This window comes from Hyposmocoma kahamanoa, unplaced genomic scaffold (genome assembly GCF_003589595.1).
Source record: "Hyposmocoma kahamanoa isolate Upper Pololo Valley unplaced genomic scaffold, ASM358959v1 88, whole genome shotgun sequence".
NCBI lineage: Eukaryota > Metazoa > Arthropoda > Insecta > Lepidoptera > Cosmopterigidae > Hyposmocoma > Hyposmocoma kahamanoa.
In genome coordinates, this window is record NW_020654466.1 from 10,363,462 (window position 1) to 10,382,828 (window position 19,367).

Below are 19,367 nucleotides of genomic sequence, written 5' to 3' on the forward strand. Positions count from 1 at the left end.
CAGCATGGCGTCCTTTTTAATTTTTTGGTAAAAAATTTCTCTTATCAGGGGGCCAATCGCGCTATTTTCGCAAGGTTTAACCTTACAACATTTGAGGTTATGGTTTTGGTTAATTAATGGTTCTACCGACGCACAAAATGCAATCGCGCTATCAGTTTTAATGAACCTAAACCTCAAATTAACCTCAAACTATAACCTCGTATTAAATTTTAAGAGACGTGCCTTGACTTCCTAAAACCGACTAAATTTTACCGTAAAACGCACTGAAATGTCAATATCTACGAATTCAAGTCTATAAAAGAGCGATTTAAAAAAGTGTGTAAAAGAAATGTCATTAAATTCTATTGTAAACAAACATATGTGTTGTGATTTGAACCAAATTAATTGAATTTAGTGTGTTGTTGTTGTAGATAAAACACGCAGAGGCAAGTACCTACACATTGTTTTCCTTTTTTAATATTCTATTTAATAAAATAGTATCTTTTTATACAATCAAATAGGTACGCTAACTACTATTAATTTCGAAATGTTAGCAATGTAGAATTAATAATGATGCTCGTATTTCAGCCAGTGTGGATGCGGTCGGACGGCGAGCGACCACTGTAAGCCAGCTCCATCTTTGCTGGAGTTCGAATCGCACAGAGATTTGGCTTGAGAATGACTTCGCTCGGCGTTGTTCGCGCGTGTTATCAGCACGCCTTTGGTGCGAGTGTGTGGCTATTTTGTGGCCCCGCAATAGATCCCAAAAGGTGAGCTATAATGCGAGGTAATAGGATACAGTGAGTGGATCACTCACCGTTATTGTACCAGAACTCATATCACTATAATATGCAATGTTATTATTGTTATTCAGGTATGGAATGGTATGAAAAGCAGGGTGAGAATCTACGCCCACGTCGACTGCGGCAGAGGCCCTACCAACCTTCCTAAAGGACACCAACTCTAGCACAAAATAACTTCAAACATACAATTCAATAACAAAGTAACTTTCTCACTCTTTATTATTAATTAAAAAACAAAGTAACTTTCAATTTGAGCAAATTCTTTCCCACTCTTTATTCCATCACATCTATTATTTCGTTGACAGCGAGCTGATGAGCGTTGGAGCAGAGCCGGGTAGAATTCTTATGCATTGAGGAGCAGCGAGCATGCGAAGCATTCTTGCAGCAAGTGAATGCTGGCAGGGTGCAGGCTGAGGCAGCTATTATTTCTGCCAAAGCAGATGATCTGCATGCCCAATCCGTAGCTGCCATTTGCAAAGCAATTACCGAGTTGGTGCCTGCAGTTAACCTTTTTGATAGACTATTTAACAAGAATGACAGGTTTGTTTTCAACATGTTTTCTTAATTCCTGCTGATGATATGTTCAATTGTGGAAATCTGAAAGAGCGTAAGGAACGAAGGTCTAATCTGTAGACTTTTGTCCCCTTTATATTTCCACAGTGATATAAACATTTTTTTAAATGTATTTTGAAAAGGCCCCTAAACATTCTGGCCTTTATGTTGGCTTCATACTGTATGTATATAAATACCCATCCTGCTTTATCTGTCACTACTCTCATGAGAGGTATGGCACAGTCTTAAATTTAGGTCTCCAATCTTACTATATACATATTTTTGTTTCAGACTTCTTTGAAGAATCAAAAGCAAGCTCGCTCTGGAAATGAAGGATGATTTGGGGTAGATTGAGGCAATAAATAAACTAAAAATACACTCTTTTTTTTATTTCAACCTCTTAAAAGTATACATCAATTTAGATATTAAGATAATAAACAATTACAATAGGTATACATCGTCATCTTAGAATGAATACCACATATTTCTATGTAATTTTTTAGGATGAAGATAAAAATATGGTGTGAAGTATAGTAAATGCAATAATGTGTGTAGTTAGCATTTTAATTACTTAAATTATACCTCTTTTAGATACTATATTATTACATTATTAATTTTTATTCAACAAAAATCAGTAAAAACAAACTGAAAATGCATATGTGAGGCTTCACTGTAAGGGGACGATATGTTGTATAAAGTCAAGTGTTAAAAGAGATAAATTGTAACCTTGTAATATATTTTTATACAACTATACATATTTTACCTATATCTGTCATTTTTATTTGATAATAATAACAGGAAATAAGACAAGAACTAATAAATATGATGTACATTGTAAAGCTTATTTTCTCACCGCCTTTTAATACCATCTCTTTCGGCATGCCTTTTAGGAAAGCTGCATATTTATTCATAATAACTGGTTTATTTGAAGCAGCTACCGCTTGTGCCTTTCTGACACTGGCTTGGGAAAGGGTGATAAGCACTTGCCAATGAGGGTCACAGGTACGCCCCAGTCGTAAAAACAATACGAGCTATTAAAATCTGTAACAAAATTAATAATGATTTACACAGCATAGACATTTTGGTTATTATGCAAAACTGAGAACTATCGGATTCCACTTAACTCTTACCTTTGTCTCCACATCCAATGCAACAGACCGTCCTTTAACGAGAATATGTAGGCATAGTTCTTCCACCAATTCCGTGGACAAATGGTATATCGTTTGCGGAATTTCTCCTCAGACATGTTAAATGTGATCGTCTTTTTATGCTTTTCTTTTATTTAAAGCCCTTTCTTAGGCCACATCCACCTCATAAACACTTTCCAAAACATTTAAGTAACCGTGGAACATCTTTTATATACGATAAACGTAGTGAAAAGTTACTCTCCATTAACTGCCACACAAACCTTGACCTTGCAAAGGTTAATCTATTCCCCCAAGGTTACATGTGAGGTTAAAACGTCAAAATATTTAGCGCGATACCAATTTGCAACATTTCAGGTTTTGGTTTTACCTTTGACAATTAGCGCGATACCAAATGTGCGTTACGTGTCACACGTCTAAGTTTTGGCTTAGGTTTTTGTTTTGACAGTTAGCGCGATACGAAATGTACACAACGTGTCAGATTGGCGAGGTTGAAGGTTTTGGTTAAACCTTTGACAATTAGCGCGATTGGCCCCCTGGTGGAAGATAAAGTTTATGTTGCCTTACTGATTTTAATACATCGCAGCGTCGTCGCGTTCACCTGGCTGCCGCAATTTGAGGCGACCCTTAGATAATTGTCAACTTTTTACAAAAGCAAACCGGCCTTGAAAGTTTGCTTTTCCGCTTTCGCTGCGTTCGTTACTAGAAATGAAACGGATAGTGATTTGGTTCCCACCAAATATCCGGATAATATCCGGAAATACCAGATATATGGCGAGCCCCTAGGCCGGATATTTGTCTATTGGTCGTCAGGCGATAACAAGTAGTAGGTACTTCAAACTTAACAAAGTTTGTAAAAGTTGATAGTCAAAATCTGTACTTTTACCCAAAAACCGACTTTTACTACTAAAAGAAAAACTGGACTTCATCCACCATAATTAGCCTTTATTGAAATTTGAGTAGTAAATTTATAGATAACGTTATTTACCTTTCTTTGAAAATGCCGAAAAATCTTTGATATAGCGTGTTATTCTAAACATCATAAATGGTAATGTACTTATATTGCACTTACCCGTTTTATAAGACACTATCACCCTATTGTAGTTCCTTAGCGAGGACTAACTATAGACAAAACAGTTTTCTACGTAGAGCTAGCAAGAGCTTAGATAGTGTGCTGAGTAATCATGACCTGGAAGTTCATATATTCAATTACAATTTTGATGCGCTAAAGCGTAAACGGGCATTCTATTTGCCTAACTTTATTGAATAATTTCTGATTAGCGCAGGTATTGGGTTGTTACATTCATGGGTGCATGTTGTTAAGAAATACTGTTTATTGTTCGTTTGTTTAATGATCCTGTATGATTTGTCTGAAGCTATAGGTGGTAAAATGCAAGTGGCTTTACGTTTATGTTTCTTGTTTTTATTAAATGTAAGAGGCTGTTGGTTTTGCGTGAATGAATACATAAATAAAATAAATAGTTATTTTAGTTACAAGTAATAAACAGATTGTCAACGATCCTGTACTTGCGGTTTATCCTATTACTAAGTACTACCTATCCTCTTTAATCAATAAATGAATTAATTTGGCGTATTCATTGTGATTTTTGTCAGTTTTAAACTTTCGTTATCCTGTCGTATATTGTTCTACTATCCGGTATCGGACCGGATAGTAAAAATAGGCCGGATACCGGATAGTCGTTTCATCTGTATTCGTTACCGCTTAACGGTCTCCTCAACGATAACTGATGTAAGTCTTCCGTTTCCTCTTCCTCTCATCTGTCTGCAATTTTCATCATCAGATCAGCTCTAGGTAACTATAACATTTTCTTTCCATTGAAATTATATCAATGTGCTAAAGTTATTTCAAATCGGTTAAAGGATTAAAGAGGGTGAAAATTAATAACTAGATTCATCCCCTAATTTACTACCCTTAGAGATGGAATATTTTCAAACTCGAATGGGATACTTTTGAGGTACACAAGAAATAATAATCGAATTCGGTTCACAAATGTCGGAGGTATCGTGTACATACACAAAAATAAACTGACGAATTGAGAACCTTTTCTTTTTTATGAATGAATTTTTTAAAGTTGGTTAAAAATAACGTCGTTCTGTAACAAATTGTATGTATTTTGTTATAGAGCATGCACTGTGTTTTGGCTTATTCCAGTGTGCTAAAAAACGATAATAAAATCCATTGAAAGCTCTACGATATTTTAAACGTATAAATAATAAGAAGCACAATTGTGCAGAATTACAACAAAAATAGGTACTTTTACGAGATACAATGATATTACATACAACATGAAAGAACAAACACGCACGACCGACAGCTCTCAAAATGAAATAGGTCAATTAAGGTTGTGGGAGCTATTAGATGCGGGTTTTGTTTTCGTGGCACTTTATAGAGAAAGAATATGTTCAGCCTTAGTGTTCAGCAATGGATGTCTTCTGGGTGATCACGATAACTACCAAATTTTTTTTTTAATAATTAAAAATTTTTCTAGTCCTATTTTTTCATTCTGGAAAAGAGGCTGAAAACTATAAATCAGTGTCCATAAATACATTAAACAAATTACTATTTTCCCGCCACTTTTATAAACTTGAAGAAAAATTGAAAACGCCAGTAAAACAGGTACCCAAATTTAAAAAATGTCCACTTCAAACGAGTTTCAAACGTTGGCAAGAGTCACTAGTGAAATAGATGAATCTGAAGTAAAATTAACATATGCGAAGCAGTGTATCAAAGGTAAGTGCCGATAAAATTTTAAAAATATTTTTTCATGCACTGCAAAGAGTAGATTAATAAAGGAATGAAACAGGTAATTTGCAAAATGTGTATGTACCTATTAGTTTATATTAACTAACACAAAAAAAAATTATAAGACCAAACCTTTCAGCTCAAGAAGATTTATCGAACAAACTTAAGGCTGAGATCGAGCGAAGGAAAGAAGTATGCAACTTTCAGAAGAACGGTAACTTGATATTACAAGCTGAAGTACGAAATGCTGAACACGAGATTAAAAAGTAGGTAGACGAGTATACTAAGTAAGTACCTATTAGGTAGAGTTACGTATTTATCTATCTAAGAATCATTCCGTAAGGTTGAGGAGCCATATATCAGTTTAGAATAAAAGCCATTCTCTAGGGCGTTAAGGCTATTATAAAACATAATAATTTTCAGTTTGATTACAACACAAAACGCCATTACATCAGCAAACACTGAAATTAAAAGAGAGCTATTATTGGCTAAAGAAAATAACATGAGACTTGCCGAGCGAATGAGAAACGCAGAAAAGAAGTATGAAAACCTTTGGGTTGAATGTAAAAAGAGGTATGAAAGCATATCTAGTGTTCAAAAATTAATGCAAACTACGAAAAAGTTAGAGGCTGTTCAAGTTGACATTAAATCCCTTGAAGAAGAAAGGAACGTTCTTACTACAGAATTAGAAATAAAGAAAGCCGAGTTAGTAAATAAAGACAGGGAACAAATAATACAATTTGTTGAATTCATTGTTCACGAAATGCCTCTTGCTATAAAGATTATAAAAGAGAAATCAATTGAAGAAAGAGACTTAACGATACAAATAGACTCCATAGTAAAGGAGCAAGAAACCAATAATAACAAAATTCTTGTTGGAACAATGGATAGACTGAATTTACAACAGTATGAAGACAATAACAAGGTTGAAAATTGGGTTAAAGTAAAAAAGTATGAAGACGACACTTTCATGGTATGTACGTGTATGGTATATAGAGTATATGGTAGTTGGTTAATTCAAAGGGATTTGCTGACTTCTTGTATGAATTAAAAATAAATATTTTTGCAGATGCCGAGATTGCAACTTCCGACCTTCGAGCTTGACATTACAAGTGTAAAATTAGATGTAAAGTATAATACTTTTACAGCACACAAATACTACAAAAACTCTTACCTTAGTTTGCTTGAATTCTCATTGTTGTTGTTGTTCTTAGATCAACAACGACGGTTTTCAAGTTGCTCCGAAGAGGACTATGTCGGCTAACGAAATGGACAGAAATCCTATTAAACAAGGAAAAGATGATGACTTAATCAATAATTACGTGTCTTGTTACTTTACTAAAAGCAATGAAAATGTTGATGGTAAGCCGAACCCAAAACCGGAGGATTTTTCAAAAAGGAAACTGATAAACATCCTGGAAGACGTGAAGCTTGATGATCAAGAAACCTATGAAATAATATCAAAAGTAAATATGAATAAGTGTCAAGACGTCGACGTTATTGCTGCAGATAATAACAGAAACAATTCACAACCTAAACCATCTAAGGCAAATAAATAATAAACAAAACTTTTATGTGATGTAGAATAATAATAAAGTATTAACTAATTATGTTTAAAACATATTCGCAGGTAGTCACTCCTTTGGAAAGTGAAGAGATAGAAGAAGTCGATATAACTAATACAAATGATGAAAATGTTCTAATACCACCTTCACGATTTTTGGACCTAACCCAGGTTTTGTTTCTAGAGTAGCTTCATGTTTTAAATCATATCGTGACGTGATTATTACCTAAGATATTGCGATATAGTTTATGGACCTTGTCTGTTTAAAAAAATAATAATGTCCATTCAGAGGGTGCAGAATGCATGTGTACGTTATTGTCATGCAATGCCAAGGAGAGATCACATCACACCTCATCTTTAATCAGATCCTCAGCATGCGTAACTCACGTAGTGTTAGATATGCGTGTTTTTACATTCTTTATTTAAAAAGCGCATGCCTATGTATCTACGCAATAAGCTTGTAACGCAAAAGCATGCTGAGGGACTGCGCGACAGAGGTGTCATGATTAGGAAGCACATTATGTCACTCGCTATAAGCGTGGTTGCTTCAAATATGCCTCATTTAAAATTTGGAATGACGCACCTCCTGTAAGAGCGGCGGCATCGAGTATATAACCAGAGTCTTTATCGTTACGGTAATTCAAACGCAAATGCTCACAATGACTATTTGACAAGCAATCACGGGATGCAGGCCTCTTATTATTCGTGCCTTGATACAATTTTTTAATAATTTGGAAATATAATTGTATTTTTCATTTTTATTATTAGTGTAATCTTATGCCTGTGTGTATGTGATTAATTATAAATATTTATGTGTGTTCCTGATCATAAAGGGCCATGGCAGAATATTAGCGAGGACCATGTCCTTCATTGTCCTCTGTAGCTGAGTCATAGATCCATTTGGCGTGTGTTTTTGTTCATTATTATTTTTAATTTGAGTATTCATTGTAGTATTCCTTGTCAAATAAATTATTTCATTCCAATATTTCCTAATTTAAGTTTGTTATTAGGACCAGGGTCTTGGTGGATACCAGCAAGAAGTGGATGTCATTGTTCATGTGTCGATGGAAGAGTCATCATCAAAGAATGGAAATATCTCTCAAGTAAAGGTAATACCCAAATGGTTTGTATAATTATGTATTTACATAGTTATGGAAAAGTTACTAAAACCAGTGAATAATTTTAAGAGTTCACAGGAGGATGTAATAAAGAAAAAGGTTTCATTTGATATTCCATTGTCTGTTGAAGTCACAGGTGCAATTGAAAATGAAATTACTTCTGATAATAATGGGAATCAAACAAATGATACTATTAGTAGCCAATTAGACTTGACTATTGAGGGAGATGATAACTTTTCCTCAATCAAAAACATGATATTGAAGAAGCACAATTTGGATTTATCACCACAATTTGTTTATGGGAAAAATATGATGATGCTGCAGAGGGTAAAAATTTCAATTAATGGTTTATGTCCTGATGTGCTACATATTATTTTATTAATAAATTATGGTTTATAGAAAACCGGTGACAAATTAGTAACATCCAAATTCTTTGAAAGCAATACAAAATATGTTGAAACTGATGATCAACTTGTAACGGAAAATAATGACGGCGAGGTTAATAAATTAGCCTCTAAGGGAACTTCTCCAAAAGATAAACCACAAGCTCAACATTATGAAAGTATACCAGGGGAAGAAAATATGGAAAACATGGAAGTTGATAATGGTGCTTTAAATCTTGAGGTTCATAAAAAAATTGTTTGATATTTTTAAAGTTTATAAAATTAATTAATTGCTACTTATAAGTAACTTGCATGTTCAATAAAGTAATTTTTGGTACAGACCGGTTGATCACAAGTTTGATTTTTTAGGTAAATAAAATAGAAAAGCCTGTAGCAGGCCTGTTATTTACTCATGGGCCTCATGGAATCCCTGATTGCCTAGATATCTCTATGAGCACCACTGGTTATGAAGAGGGTGATTCTGAGTTTCCCACTGGTCTTGGTAAGGTTATATTCTCATTTAGTCTGTTTCATAGTTACATCTTTTCACTTGATAGATATAAACTGTGATTTAAAAATTACAGATAGCAGTTTGCTTTTGTCTCCTAAAGCAGATACAAGTGCAGATAATGTTGAAGTTGGATCCCAGGAAGTACCAAACTTCTTGTCAGGTCAGTAGGTGCAATATGAATTTTTGAATTCTGTTTTAATACCATCATCATTGTTAAAATTTATTGAGTCATTTAATTGAAGACATCAATTTATCTGTTCAGGCTTCAGAAAGGCTGGATTATCATTTTTTAAGCAAAATGCACAATCAGGAAATAATCCTGAGAGCAGCAAACAGAATCAAGAAAATAATTTCTGTTTCAATTTCCGCAGTGAAGACAAGAAAAACAAGAAGGAAGGTGGGATATTTAGCTTCTTTCGTTAAGATGTATTTTTTAATTAACATATGTTTTCCTTGTTTCTTAATTGAATATAATTACAATTTATTTTAACAGTATTTATTTTAAATAATATAAAAGTGTATACTATTCCTATTGATGTAACTGACAGGCTCTCACAGCAATTAATTGCAATAAAATGAACAAAGGTGCAAAAACTTCACTATACTCTATAGCAGAATCTCCTTGCAATTTCCGGCACAATAAGAACTTAAATACAAAAGTAAGACCTAGAAATATAGCACTCCATGATGCTCTGTATAAGGAAGCTTTGTAAGAACTCTCTAAATTCATTCTTATACATACAATACAACAAAAGTATGAATTCATTGCATCACTTACAAATAATGGTGCAAATATAGTCCACCACGCACTATTCACTTTACCATCTATCTTCAGAGCTAAGAGCACTGTAAATATAGTAATTGTTATCAGGTTTACCCATATTTCAAACACTGTCAGTCCAATCCACTGCACAATTTCGGTCAATGTGAAGAACATGTTGATTATTGTTGGTTAGCGCCAAGCATTGCAGTCCTGAACACACGTATGTGAATGGAAGACGAGTGCCTTATTTGTGCACCATAATCCAAATCATCCGTCAATGGCTCCAAATCATCTGCATTTTAAAATATATTTAAGTGATTTTGGTCAAAGCGTACTTACGGTTGGACATGCATGGTACTAATGCTTACCGATTACGTCTACAGTACCAGTATTAACTTCTATTTGGCAGGTTCCAGCAAACAACGTTTCAAGCTGTAGAGCCAAGTTACAACACCTCTGTATGGCCGCACCCAGACCATGTAATATTATTTCTTTCTCTCCTTTGGTTAGGAGATCGCAACACTTGTCTAGTTGGGCCTAAAATATGGATAAACAATGAAGTGCTAAAATCGACGATAAGCACATGGAAATTGAAAATGCAGTTTGCTTTTACCTTGAAGCTTGTTTTTTTCGTAATGAATATTACATTTTCTCCGTCGACCGGTCGAATTGGTAAACGTTTTTTAACTGCATAGTTCTTATTTGGGAAACGTTTAGGTTTTTTCTTAGGATCTTGTCTCTTTTTAGAAGTACTTTCATCTGCCATTGTCGAACGAACGGCGAACGAAAGCGTAGAATCGTGGGACAACGTCACTGTCACTTTGACAATGACGTCAGCTGTCATTTTAGATGTGTTCTGAAAGTCGTTGTTACCTAACCGTGTTAAATATTTTTAAAGGACATTGGCGAAATCGCCATTTTTTTTGTATAATTTTTACAATAATATTAAACTACCGTACATAGTTATTTTTACTTGACATTGGCAAAATCATTGATTATTTCAATGGAGCCATAACATTTAAAAGAAGAAGAAGAGCAATGTAAAAAATGTTTCGTTTATTTGCATTTATTTAAATGTTTCTATCAATGTTTTTGCGTATTTAATTCATACGACAGAGTATTTTGGTTTTCTGAATAATTTCATTTAAAAGTTTTCAAAGATATTTTCATAATTTACCTACCGTCTATAAGTGACATACAGCTGACAAATGACAACACAACATTCACCTCCAAAGAGTAGCAATTCACTTTCCGTGTATTTTGAGTGTTGATTGCAATATGTTTCAATTTGAGCAGTAAATTAAGTTTTATCGTGTTGGCATTTAAATTTTTGTGATAATACTGTTTTGGTGGTGATGGTTTTACAAAAATGTCTGAAAAAGAAAATTTGGATATTGAACAAGAACTTGATGAACTCCTGACGAAAGTGCAACCAGACTTACAAAACGTTATCAAAAGGGTAAATATTTGTTCTTTGTTTATTTGCTTTATCCGATTCTCACATATAGCCATGTAATTATATAAATTTTAATTTCACATCCGATCACCACAGTTTCAATATCTACTTTTAGGATTAAAAAAAATGATATAATATTTATTAACATATATATATTGTTAGTTCCTAATTAACACGTAAGCATTAGTGTGTAACTGCCATAAAACATGATCAAGTCTATTTTTTTAAGATTTTGTCAGTGTTATGGCTTTTTTTTACGTCTATGTTATGTTTGATTGCAGAGTTTTACAAATGTTGCTTTACAGCAAACAAAAAATGGTGAACAGATAAAACCAGCTTTTTTGGAAGATACTTCTTATTTTGCTAAAAACACACAAGTGTAAGAATCTTTTGTAAATCTTTCAATACATTATATTCATTTTTTTTTAATACAGAGAATTAACTTTTAATGGTTAGCTGTAGAAAATTTCTAATAATCTTCCACACAGAACGGCTTTTGACGAAATTTACATTTTCAGGAATTTATCAAAACTAGAGCTAGTAAGGTCTCCAACATTTCACATGCAGTCTTTATCCCTAGACTTAAAGTCTATGAGTCTTTCGCTAAAATGTTCATTGGGTGAGGTAAATGTAAAAGGAATCTACAGTGCATTTAATGAAAATCTGTACAACTTGATACCTGTTATGTCAGAGGGCCATGTTTTGTGAGTATACTGTACATATATATGTTTTGAAAACATGAAAGAAGTTTCATATGCAATAATGTTTTTCCTTAATAGGTCTGTACAAATACAGGCAATAAAATGAGGTAGGTAATAATAAAAGGAGTTAGTTATTATGATTTTTGCGCAGGGTCGATTAAAATAATAGACAATATGATGACTTTGGTAATGTAACACTGGTTAATGTTTTTTATAGAAGAAAAGTAGATTTCGTTGTATTTGTCTTTAGTACAATAAGTAAGTAGAAATATATGTTTATAGAATATCACTGTCTAATGTGACTGCAGATGTGAATGTGGGTTTAGTGCTGAAAGATGATGCATTCTCCTTTATCAATCCTGAAATGGAGTTCTTACACGATGAGGTTGTTGTTAAGGTAAGAGTTTCAATTGTATTATTGTATTGTAAAAACAGCTCAGTTTTTGTTATTCTTAGGCTAATATGTACTTTTCTTCATTTGCCATCAGGTGAGACTGTGTATAAATGTAAGCCTACTGCATAGTTATAGGTAGTGTTGCCCAAAGCAAGACCAAGACGAGACTAACCCCAGTCTTGGTCTTGGTCTTGCGTCGGTAAACCTGGTATTGGTCTTGGTCTTGTTGCAAGAGTCTCGCAAGTCTTGCAATTACCTATTGTTACTTATAACTCGTAAAAATGAAAATATACGGGTGCAGGTATCGTAATCCGCAGGTTTATCTACAATGAGGGTCTGGGGTAAAAATAGAGCATAAAAACGAATCTTTTGCTTTATTAATTATTTAGACCAACTATTTATACAAAGTAACCATCTGGCTGACTCGTCACTTAACCTATTTCTATGTTTTCTAATAACTAAAGAGGCTTTAGAGAATAATCTCTCAGCAGGCACTGAAGTTGCCGGTATTAAAAGAAAATCCCGGGCCATCTTGGATATAATCGGATACTCCGATTCATGCGTCCTCCACCACTGTGGGATGTCTTCCGAACTTGCGGCCCTCGGTTTATTTAGATAATCCTCGAACTCATTGTTATTGAAGCGTTGAATACCAGATCCAGATGATGTAGAGGGGCATGCATACAATTTATTAAAATCGATTACGTCTTCGTCTTCATCATATTCACATACTTCATTGTCATGTCTTGGTAATCCTGGAGATCCAGGCACTGCGTGTAGGTTTTTATATTCCTTGTCAAGTTCTTCAAATTTACGCAGGCTTTCAGATTTTAGTTGTTGTCCCCATAGTGTCATATCGAAAGTCTGAGATTTGTGCCTTAGATCTAAAATTAAGGTGGTACAGTAAATCCAGTTGGTCATCCTATATAATGCTTAAGCATTTTATTTTGGGCGGCTTGGAAAGCCAAAATGAGCCTCTCACCTACTTTGGTTCGATTAGGTTTGTCGTCTAATTGTTTTATCATAGCTTCAATTTTATCAAGCGGAAGATTGAACGATACAATCACTAGCGGTAATGTTACATATTTTTCTCCACGAAGTTTCGTTGTTAGAAGTTTAAAGTTTATCAAAAACTTATATATTTTTTCGAGTATTTTCTAATCAATTTCTGATATTACAAAATTACTCAAATCAAACACAGAAGTGCATAATATGTTAATGCCGGGTTTTAGTTTTAAACATAATCCAATCATACCATGTGTGGAATTCCATCTTGTTGGACAGTCCAGTATGAGACTCAGATTTGTTGGCATACCAACTGTTTCACAAGCCGACTGGAACTTCCTCTTCAACATCTCACTTCTTTTTATTTTACTACAAATACTGCGTAATTTTGTAATAGCCGTACTTAAGTCAGAAATATTTGGCACATATTCTTCAACTTGCTCTTCTTCGTCTTCACACTGCTGTTCTTGTTCTTGACTGTCAGTTGTATTTAACGCTAAGTTATTCAATAAATCTTGTACGCCTAGGTTCAAGATGTGAGCAATGCATCGAAAATGTTGATTATCCGAATCAAAATGTGGCAGTAGTTTTCCATGTTCATACATGTATTTGGTATTTGCAGTTGCGTTGTCGACTGTGATACCCTGAATTTTATCAGCTAAGGTATATTCCAATAGACATTTGTGGAAAATCCTTGCAATATCCATCCTTGTATGTCCACCACACGATGGAATAAAATCCAGGACAAGAGATCGATACTTCCATTCATTATCTATATAATGAATAGTGACCCCATAGTAACTCCTACCAGCAATTGACGTCCATCCATCAATAGTGAATGACATTTTACATGAGTATTTTTGTAGTCTACTCTTAACATGCGTATGCAGTACTTCAAACCGCTCTTGAACTATCCTTCGAACTGTCGATCTCTTAGGAAATACCAAATTTGGGCGTATTATTTGAAAATATTTTTGTATCTAGTACATATCTTCGTCATCGAAAAACGAGAAGGGAAGATATTTCTTGGCAATCCAGTCAACTGTAACTGTCATAAAATCACTATGGCTTTCAGATACTGACTGAAACAAGATAACAAAACGTGTTAATACTTAATATAACATTTTACAAACACTACCTACTTACGAACCTACTAATTACATTGAATTTTTAACTATATTAAACAAACAAAAAATTGCCTTGACTTGTAATCAAACCCAGAACTTCAATAGGCAAAAAACATGTTGAGGTGACCGCCGAACTTGTCAAAACTTTTCTACCAATCTAATTATGTGCCCTACTAACTTAACTCAATAAATAAGTACGTACCTGAATTTTGGTGACAAGATTATTTTTACAAGTTTCTATTTAAAAAATATTGCCGCCAAATACACAAACAAAAAACAAGACTTGGATTAGTACCTATAAAAATAATTTAAATTCTAATTTAACACACAACATATCTCGCTTTTTAAAATTGTACCTTAGTAAGTGCATTTCGCAAAAATAATAAATTGGTTAGAAACTAGAGAAAGCTATTTTCTTACTAAAAGTTAGATATTTACTGAATTTTAATTTCCTCAAACTTTGTAGGTATAGCCTAGAGAAATCGTATTAAGAATTCCAATCTAATCGGTTTGTTTACTTCTCATGAAAAAACGATTGACACTAACTATAAGTATGTAAATTATAAAAAATATTAAGGAGGTATTATGTTAAATATTATCTTACCTGTTCACTTCTTCCAGTGGTATTAAAAAAACTTGAAATATCTCTAATTGTTGTCGGTTTTCTTATAGGTATAAGTTTTTGCGATTCCTTTTCGTGACAAGACAGTAGATGCTTCCTTAAACCCGAAGTGTTTCTGTTTTTCATTTTTATTTTAACTTTTTTCTTTTTAGAAATTGGGCACAACTTGCAGAGAGCCATTTCAGATTCAGGAATTATTTCGAAATACTCATCAAATTTGCTTTTAGAGCACCTAGATGCAACACAACTCTCACTACTCTGACTAGAATCTTCGTCGCTCATGTCAAAAATAATTACTGGTCCGACTCGTAACGAAGCTTAATTGCAAATAAACTAATTTCATATAAAATTTCCTATTTATAGGCACATGCCGAAAAATTGGTAAAGAAAAATTCGGCACCTTTGATAAAAATAATGATTCATTTGAAGATTAAAAACAGAAAAGATTTTTTTTTGCAAGTTGTTGTACCTACGTAACAATTCAAGGCACTTTACCAAAATGTACATAAATCATTACGTGTACTGTATGCCTCTTTTGATTGAAAATATACACAAGTACAGTAAACAGTAGGTAGTAAACCTTTTACATGGAATTCTGTAGAAATTAGTATTCAATCAATGAAATAATTTGTTTATGTACAAAAGTTATTAAATAAAGTAAGTAGGTAGGTAATAGCGCATATAACACGTAGTTTTGTTTTGTGCTATAAACTGTATACTTAATATTTATACAGTCCAATATAAGATCACTATAATAATATTTACGATTATTACAACTATAGTAAATTATAATAATATAACCCATCGATCCTTCGCGATGACCAAACCAAGATGTTTGACTACAATCCAAGCGCCTCTGAATTAATTTTACTCTTTGGAATTTCGGCGTCTTTTTACAAAAACGCGGTCGCTTTGAGCGATGTCAAAGGTGCCGCGCGCGACACGTGCCGTACCGTCTTATAAGCGCGGCGCGGAGGGCGGTGTCTTTGTCGGCAAATTAACAAATATTTAGCGCTCTTTCGCATAAAAGAGATAAAGCATCATATTGACTGCAAACACTGTTTACTATATGTACTCGATTACAGTTTCAATTTTACGACAATATTGGTAGGTTATAATTTTAGGCATACCTACAATTCGTAAGGACATAACACTCGTTTGACATAATTGAGAGACCGCAATACTCTCGCAGACTCGGTCTTGTTCTTGCACAAATCTTGCAGGGTCACTCTTGGTCTTGGTCTTGCTTCAATTAAGTGGTCTCGGTCTTGCAAAACTGCAAGACCAAGACCAAGACTGCAAGACCAAGACTACTTTTGGGCAACACTAGTTATAGGAAGCAGAGTGTAGGAAATAACCATTAACTTTCTGTATTTTAATGTTTTGGCATTCTACAATGTAACTTTGTTATGACTTACAACATGTCAAAAAATGTTATTTCTTATTAAACTGTAATTAATATAATTTAATGTGTCAGAGAACTACACCAATTGGCTGGTTTCAAACTAGGAAGTTCCCTGTTCTATGAGTACCAGAGCAATGGAATTCTGGGGCACATCCCAAAACACGCAAACCAGAACCAATTTAGAAAAGTGCATTTCTCAAATTGTTCCTACCGGGTTCCGGACCCGGGACCTCCGCACCCAGCGCCCCCACATGTACTTGGTACTGAGTATATCAGGCTGATGGCCGCCATTTGACGCCTATTTTGCGTGTAGCGCCTGCAATGTAAACCATTAAGCCACTGAGGTTGTCTTAATTGTCGTTTAATTGTGACACCTGTTTGAAGCTTATGCTATCTATCTGTTCTGTTTCAGTTATCATGGCCTTCCCCTCAAAAAAATGGAGGATATAAATTTATAACAACAGAGCAATTAGCTAAGCACATAGGTCTGTAATATTTGTATATATAACAACACAATGAATATAAAAAAGTTACAAACACAAATTTTTGTCACAGTTTATTTGATACCTTTAAAATTGTGACATGCAAATGGTACTGAATATTACATACATTATCTTAACAACTGTGGCAAGTAACATACAATTTAGATAACAAGTGCAACCATCTCAAACTGAAGCTGGTAAACAATGAATATTTATAACACATCTGTTAATTCTGAACATTTCACTCACCGGGAGTATTCGCCTGTAATGTAACAGTCAGTTCAGATTCGAGCTTTACATTAACATTACATTAAGCATTAAAATGCGCAGCTTGATGTGATGATACCATTTGCAACATTATAGAAAGGCTGCGATTCCAGCAGATATAGTGGAAATATTTTGAAGCCTTTGCTTGAGTTACGTTAGGTTAGGCCTGCGAGTGCCTATGAATGCTCAAAATCGAATTATATTTTTACATTTTGCTCCTCAGTCAGTGACGCTGTGTTGTAATGTAATGCTCAAAATCGAATCTTGGATGTTACATTACAGGCGAAATGTTCTTCGGCCAGTGAGGTAGTATTGTAATGTAATGTACGAAATCGCATCTTGGATTGTTATATTAGTACAGGCGAATGCTCCCGGTGAGGGTGCGTCCTTACGTGTCAGTTCACGGTTAAGGTACCAGACCATAGATCTTTTTTTATTCACATTAACTTTTCATGTAATTGATGCATATTTATTGGGTGTAGGAACAAAATCTCGTTATAGTTACAACCATTAGGTACCATTTGTGCATTTATACTCGTTAAATTAAACTCTATGTCGCTTACGAAGAAAACATCCTGAAGGCATAATACCTACCTATCTAAAGCAAAAATCTAAGGCGAGTTTAGGCATTGTGGAAGAACAGTTTAAATTTTCAAACATTGGTTAGACAGCACAAAAACAATTTTTCTCTACCACGGGATCACTAATTGGTTCTGTTTTTTTTTCCAGATGACTTACCGCTCACTGCCGCTATATCTTTACCTTTATATGCCCTATTAAGGCAGAAACTTCAACATCATCTGGTTCAGGTTCTCCGGCAAGCGACTAGTGTGTCAGAAGTCATGTGCTGTAATCCCAGTTTGATGGAGGCTTATAGGTAAGCATACAACGTTACATTTGAATATGCCATTAACCTTCTACCAAACAAGTCTAGTCTCTTAACTAAAAGTTGCTTTTTGTTATTTTTATAGGAAATTTATCTCGCACGTCTCATGTATGCTGATAGTATTTTACTACATAAGCTAAGATAATTATATTATTATGTATGTATGTGATAATATACAAAGATCGAACACAGAAAAATTCCTTCATAGAACTCGAAGCGCTCTACCAACTGAGGTACAGATCGAGTCCGCATATCTTACGAATCTTGTTATTCGTGTGGTACATATTTTTGTTTTTGGTTTTAATGGGTTTTTTGCCCTAGGCCTATCTGTGAGAAATCTATGAAAGTTTTTCTCACTCAAACTTTACAACTACCTCTAGGGCTAGTATGACAGGTTGCGACTTGCGCGAGGGCGACATAAAATATAAAGAGTGATAATATAAAGTGCGAGATACAATACATACAAGAATAGCAGTCCTCGCATAGATATCTCGCACTATATGTTGCTCTCGCGCAAGTCGCGCCCTTACGCGCTAGCCCTGCAGAGGTTGACAAGAGATGTCGCTTCATAAATTGTATTATTGATTGTATTGAATATTATCGCCGAATAATGTTGCCCTGGCATGGCACAAACGCAAGTTCGAGTCCTGTCTGATCGAAGGAATTTTTCATAGTGTTTGATATTTGTATTAATAATTATAACAAACTAGTGGAGCAATTTCACAAAAATAAATGAACATCGAACAACATTGTATTAACTTCATTATATTTTGTCATTTAACAGTTTGTTATATTTTATTTTCAGTGACATGGTCAATTGCTTAGCGGAGAATGGTAACAAGGTAATCGATATGATATTGATAAATATGAGAAGGACACTTTTGCAGACGCGTAGAGAAGTGTTAGAGCTGCCACCAGTACATGCTACATTTATGCATAAGGTAATGAAAATGAATTTTAATGTTTTATTTATGTATCCCACCCAACATTCATGGTAGCATTAGTCAGTAAACATTTTTTAAATCGCATAATAAAAGCAACTCACCGTATAAACAATTTTAATTTTCCGTTTCTATTTTTACCTATTTATGTGAAATTTACACGTATATAAATAATTTATATCGTCAGATAAACCGATAAATTTCGATTCTAACTTTGTCTAGTCTCTTTGAATGGATTTGTCGCATTGTATTCAGCAGACCTGTACAAACGTATTTTGAAGGAGGATTTAGGTTGGATAAATTTATTCAGGGAGACACATACAAAAACTACTGTTCGGCATTGAAAAATAAGAATAAATCAAAATGTGACTTATCGGTTTTTGTTTCAATGCTCCTTATTTATCATAAAATTTTTGTTAAGTACACAGCCAAGAGCACGTCAAGCTTGACACTTAAGACTTAAATCCTTAAACTTTGTTATACTCGTTATAACAATTAG

At 34.1% G+C, this 19,367-nt stretch overlaps 3 protein-coding genes and 1 long non-coding RNA gene across 7 annotated transcripts in view; 3 read left to right on the forward strand and 1 right to left on the reverse strand.

Moving 5' to 3' along the window:
* The first annotated feature begins 599 nt into the window (after positions 1–599).
* On the forward strand, positions 600–1,143 carry LOC113236062. The gene is made up of 3 exons (XR_003310907.1): positions 600–749; positions 854–982; positions 1,088–1,143. It is a non-coding gene; the product is annotated as an uncharacterized LOC113236062 (long non-coding RNA).
* Positions 1,144–5,134: 3,991 nt separating this feature from the next.
* Positions 5,135–9,242, forward strand: LOC113235927. The gene is made up of 11 exons (XM_026471848.1): positions 5,135–5,231; positions 5,383–5,509; positions 5,667–6,216; positions 6,458–6,790; positions 6,874–6,978; positions 7,818–7,916; positions 7,995–8,252; positions 8,325–8,564; positions 8,678–8,810; positions 8,893–8,979; positions 9,082–9,242. The coding sequence occupies exons 1-11, from the start codon at positions 5,135–5,137 to the stop codon at positions 9,240–9,242; spliced, it is 2,190 nt and encodes a 729-aa protein (XP_026327633.1).
* LOC113235787 (transmembrane protein 203-like) lies at positions 9,221–10,359 on the reverse strand. Of its 2 annotated transcripts, XM_026471689.1 has the most exons (3): positions 10,196–10,359; positions 9,951–10,119; positions 9,619–9,874 (listed from the first exon to the last, which is right to left on the reverse strand). In XM_026471689.1, exons 1-3 carry the CDS (start codon positions 10,346–10,348, stop codon positions 9,762–9,764), a joined length of 435 nt encoding a protein of 144 aa, XP_026327474.1. In that variant the 5' UTR covers positions 10,349–10,359; the 3' UTR covers positions 9,619–9,761. The 2 variants fall into 2 exon arrangements, with proteins under 2 accessions (XP_026327475.1, XP_026327474.1); XM_026471690.1 differs by lacking the exon at positions 10,196–10,359 and having other exon boundaries at positions 9,221–9,874; positions 9,951–10,074.
* A 566-nt stretch (positions 10,360–10,925) lies between these two features.
* LOC113236015 overlaps positions 10,926–19,367 on the forward strand; it is a 23,307-nt gene continuing 14,865 nt past the window's right edge. Inside the window, exons 1-7 of one of the 3 annotated variants that reach the window (XM_026471943.1) lie at positions 10,926–11,041; positions 11,320–11,417; positions 11,557–11,742; positions 12,022–12,136; positions 16,705–16,777; positions 17,771–17,918; positions 18,733–18,868. In XM_026471943.1, the coding sequence (XP_026327728.1) occupies positions 10,952–11,041; positions 11,320–11,417; positions 11,557–11,742; positions 12,022–12,136; positions 16,705–16,777; positions 17,771–17,918; positions 18,733–18,868 (846 nt within the window). In that variant the 5' untranslated portion in view covers positions 10,926–10,951. The remainder of the gene's footprint in view (positions 11,042–11,319; positions 11,418–11,556; positions 11,743–12,021; positions 12,137–16,704; positions 16,778–17,770; positions 17,919–18,732; positions 18,869–19,367) is intronic. The other 2 variants (XM_026471944.1, XM_026471945.1) reach the window with 2 other exon arrangements.